Source organism: Manacus vitellinus, unplaced genomic scaffold (assembly GCF_001715985.3).
Source record: "Manacus vitellinus isolate BGI_N305 unplaced genomic scaffold, ASM171598v3 scaffold_134_pilon, whole genome shotgun sequence".
Classification (NCBI taxonomy): domain Eukaryota; kingdom Metazoa; phylum Chordata; class Aves; order Passeriformes; family Pipridae; genus Manacus; species Manacus vitellinus.
In genome coordinates this window covers 286,405-290,584 of record NW_021938973.1, presented here as the reverse complement: position 1 = coordinate 290,584, position 4,180 = coordinate 286,405, and the positions used below count along the sequence as shown (strand labels likewise).

The following is a 4,180-nucleotide window of genomic DNA, read 5'->3' as shown; positions in this document are numbered from 1 at the left end:
CTCCCGGATTCCGGAGCTTCCCTCACCTGCAGGGACACCAGGTTCTCCGAGAGCATCCTGTAGAGCATGTCCTTGGCCTCCTTGGCCGGGATCATGGCAAAATCCTCCACCTGCTTCTGCTCCAGGTGCTTCTTGCGCAGGAGCAGGCGGAAGATCCGGGCGCAGCGGGAGCCGAACCTGGGCGGGGAGAGCGGGATGAGGAGGGATTGTGGGAAAAGCCTGGGAGTATCCCAGGTCCCCTTGTCACCTCTCCTCCACGATGGACTCCAGCGTGGCCGTGGCCAGAGACGCCAGGGCCTTGTGCAGGTCTGCGGTGGGGGGAAGGTCAAGGAGAAAATTCCAGAGCTTGGGAATGTTTCAGGCCTGGGAACACCAAGTGTGTCCCCCCCTCTCTCCAAAGGATACTGACGGTGTAGGTGCCCCCACCGCTGTCCCCAGACTTCCCCACGAATTCCAGCTGCAGGGAGAGACAACAGGGAAGAGGTCAGGACACCCCCAGAGAAGGAAAACATGGTTGGTTGTTTTCCCTTAAAATCTGGAGCGGGAAGAAGAAGATGAAGATTTTGGGAAAAGAAAAAAACAAACTTCAGTATCTCTTAAATATTTTCAATATCTTTTAAGTAACTTTAATATCTGATAACTAACTCCAATATCTGTACAAAAACTTCAGAATTGGTCAGTATCTGTTAAAAACTGTTAACTCTCAGTAAAACCCAAGTTCCCCTCGAGAGCGAATTCCATGGAAGCATGGAATGCCAGAGGCTGGAACAAACCCGGAAGCCCGGGGTGAAGCAACAGAGCGAAATTCCGTGAAGCAGAATGCCAGAGCTGAAAAGCCCTGGAGAGCCCGGGGGCACCCACCGGATCATCAGCCAGGAGTGCCAGGTACTGGTCCAGGACCTGCTTCCCGATGTTGTACCCGGCAGGAAGAGCCCGGAATATCTACGTGGGAGGGGAAAAAAGCAGGGAATGTCACAGGCATTCCAAGGGATTCCCAGCACTCCAGGGGCTCCCGAGGACCCACCTCGTTGGAGGAGAGGGGCTGGGTGTGGGACGCGCCCGAGGCCGTGGTCACCTCGCTCATGCGCAGCATCGTCCGCACCACCTCGCTGCTGGTCTGCAGGGGGAAAAACGGGGGGAAAACGGGGGAAAAACGGGATTCAGGGCAGGGAAAAGCCCGGATCCGGAGTGGGAATGGGGGTGGGAGAGCCAGACCTGGTCCATGCGGCTGCCCACGGCGCTGACCAGAGCCTGGTCACGGAAGTGCTGGTGGAAACGCTCCAGGTTCACCTGCCAGTAAATGCCGTCGTCCGGAGGGGGCTGAGGGGGGAAAAGGGATAAAAAATGAGGGAAAAGGGGTGGGAAAAATGAGGGAAGGGAGGCAGGAAGCTGGTGGAAAGGAGGAGGAAAAAAATGAGGAAAAGGAGGCAGAAAGCAGCGGGAAATGAGACAGAAATAAGGGAGAAGAGATGGGAAAATGAGGGAATGAGGCAGGAGAAAGGAGTGGTAAAAAGGGAGGGAAAGGAGGCACGAAGCTGAGGGAAATGGAACATAAAAATAAGGGAAAAGACATGGAAAAATGAGGGAAATGAGGTACAAAAAAAGGAGGAAAAGGTGCCACAAAACTGAGGGAAATGAAACACGAAAAAAAGGAAAAAGAGGTGAAAAAATGAGGGAAATGAGGCAGGAAAAAAGAGCAATCAAAAGTGAGGAAAAGGGGTCACAAAACTGAGGTAAAAGAGGGGCAAAAAGATGTGGAAGAAGAGTCACAAAAAATTAGGAAAAGAAGCCACAAAAAATGCGAAAGGGGAGCCCAAAAAAAGCGAAAAAGGAGCCACAAAACTGAGGGAAATGGGGCAGAAAAAGTTTGAAGGAAAGGAGCCAAAAAAATGAGGAAAAGGGGCCACAAAACTGAGGAAGAGGAGCCAAGAAAAGCGAGGAAGAGGAGCCAAGGAAAGTGAGGAAGAGGAGACAAGGAAAGTGAGGAAGAGGAGACAAGGAAAGTGAGGAAGAGGAGACAAGGAAAGTGAGGAAGAGGAGACAAGGAAAGTGAGGAAGAGGAGCCAAGGAAAGTGAGGAAGAGGAGCCAAGGAAAGTGAAGAAGAGGAGCCAAGGAAACTGAGGAAGAGGAGCCACAAAAGATGAGGAGGAAGCAGCAGAAAAACGAGGAAAAGGAATCACAAAGAAATGAGGGAAAGGGCTCACAACCCCCTCTGGTTTCTCCAGGTCAGGAATATGCCCATCCCACCCTTCCCAGGCCCAGAATTCCAGGTACCTCCGAGCTTCCTCCCTCCTGCTTCTGCCTCTTGGCCTTGCGCTGCCCGTCCTCCTCCTCCTCGTCGTCGCACGAGCGTCTCCGCTTCCCTTTCCCTGCCGAGCCAAAAACCCGGCGTCTCCCACCCGGAATGGCGGGGCCGAGCGCTTCCTGAGGCCCCCCGGAATCCCGGGGATCCCCTCACCGGCCAGGCTGAGCCGCGGCACGACGTACATGTCCCGCTCGGCGATGGCCAGGGCGGGCGCGGGGGGCGGCGGCTCGGCGGCGTTCCGGGGGTTTTCCGGGACCATCGGGCACCTCCGGATGAAGTGGGTGTCTGCCAGGCGCACGAACGTGCCCGACACCTCGGCGTAATCCATGGTTTTCCCGTCTAGGAGGGAGAGGAGCCCGTGGGGTGGGCGGATCTGGGATAGTCCTGACGCCACGGTCACCACGGCGAGCGTCAACACCCCCCAGACCCTCTGGGACCACCTTCCCAAACCTGATCCCAGATCCCTGTTTTTCTAAGGAGGAGCTTCCCACCTTCCATGGTCTCCATCAGCCTTTCCATGACCAGATCCAGGATGTTCCTGAGGCTCTGGAGGATGTGGTGACACCATGGCCACCACCACGACCATCACGGCCTGGCTGTGAACACCCCACGGAGCATCTGCTCCCACCTTCCCAAACCTGCTCCCAGATCCCTGTTTTTCTAAGGAGGAGCTTCCCACCCTCCATAGTCCCCATCAGCTGAATCCAGGATGTTCCTGAGGCTCTGGAGGCCACGGTGACACCATGGCCACCACCACAACCTGGCCATGAACACCCCACAAATCCTCTGCTCCCACATTCCCAAACCTGCTCCCGTTTTATTTTTTTCCCAGGGAGGACCTTCCCTCCCACCTTCCATGGTCTCGGTGAGGCGATCGGCCACCCTGGCCACGGCGCAGCTCATGGAGAGGTGGCCGTGGAGCAGCAGCTCCTCCACCAGCAGCTCCCCGGGGTCCCCGTAGAGCGTCTTGGCCGTGTAGATGTAGCGGGGGTAGCGCAGGATCCGCAGGATCCGCTCGCTCCGCGCCTCGTACTCCACGGATCCGCGGGGCTGCACCTCGTACCGCACCAGGTCGTGCTGGAGCAGGACACAAAGGGCCTTCTTCACCTGTGGGAGGGAGCGGGAAGGTTGGGATCCCACTTTTTCCCCTGCCCAGATCCCCGTTTTCCTCACAGAGAACCCGAATTTCCCTCCTCCTTCCTTTTCGGGGGAACACAAACCTCCCGCTCCGGGAAAATTCCCCCTTCCCGATTTATTTCATTTGAAAGGCCTTGTCCTTCTCCCCCCACCTATCCCTGTCCCTAGATTCTTTTGCTCTCTACACAGCACCAGTTTCCCTCCTCCTTCCTCAAGTTTTCCAGGGCCACACGAACCTCCCACTCTTGATTTATCTCATTAAAAATTCCTGTCCTTCTCCACGTTTTCCCACCGGTTTATTCCCATCTTTCCTCCCTACAGAGCCTCAGAGTTTCTCTCCTCCTTTCCAAAGAAGTTCTCCAGGGAGATACAAACCTCCCACTCCAGAAAAACCTCTGAGTTACTGTTATTAAAAATTCCTCGTCCTTCTCCAGGTTTTCCCACCGGTTTCCCCCTCTGGCCCCCTCCCATCCCGTACCTGATCCGGGAGCAGCCCCGTGTCGCCCACCAGGAGCCGCAGCGGCCGCGGGCCCGTCCGGAGCAGGGAATTCCCGACTTTCTCCACGATCTCCCCGAAGTGCTCCTGGAGCAGCAGGGAGCAGAGCCGCAGCTCCGCCTGCGTCATCCCGGCGGCTTCCAGGAATCCCAGGAACGTGGTGGGGAAAGAACAGCTGTGGGGGGGACAGAGAGGGGACAGATGTTGACCCGTGTCCCCGGGACAGATGTTGACCCCCCCC

General features: G+C 56.4%; 1 protein-coding gene across 1 annotated transcript in view; it reads right to left on the bottom strand.

The window, feature by feature from the left end:
• POLR3C (RNA polymerase III subunit C) overlaps positions 1-4,115 on the bottom strand; it is a 5,956-nt gene extending 1,841 nt beyond the window's left edge. The window contains exons 1-10 of the mRNA XM_029957995.1: positions 3,922-4,115; positions 3,158-3,413; positions 2,460-2,645; positions 2,276-2,370; positions 1,216-1,320; positions 1,025-1,117; positions 862-942; positions 406-457; positions 248-308; positions 27-177 (exon numbers count right to left, since the gene is read on the bottom strand). Of these exons, the coding sequence (XP_029813855.1) occupies positions 27-177; positions 248-308; positions 406-457; positions 862-942; positions 1,025-1,117; positions 1,216-1,320; positions 2,276-2,370; positions 2,460-2,645; positions 3,158-3,413; positions 3,922-4,068 (1,227 nt within the window). The 5' untranslated portion in view covers positions 4,069-4,115. The remainder of the gene's footprint in view (positions 1-26; positions 178-247; positions 309-405; positions 458-861; positions 943-1,024; positions 1,118-1,215; positions 1,321-2,275; positions 2,371-2,459; positions 2,646-3,157; positions 3,414-3,921) is intronic.
• Positions 4,116-4,180: the final 65 nt, after the last annotated feature.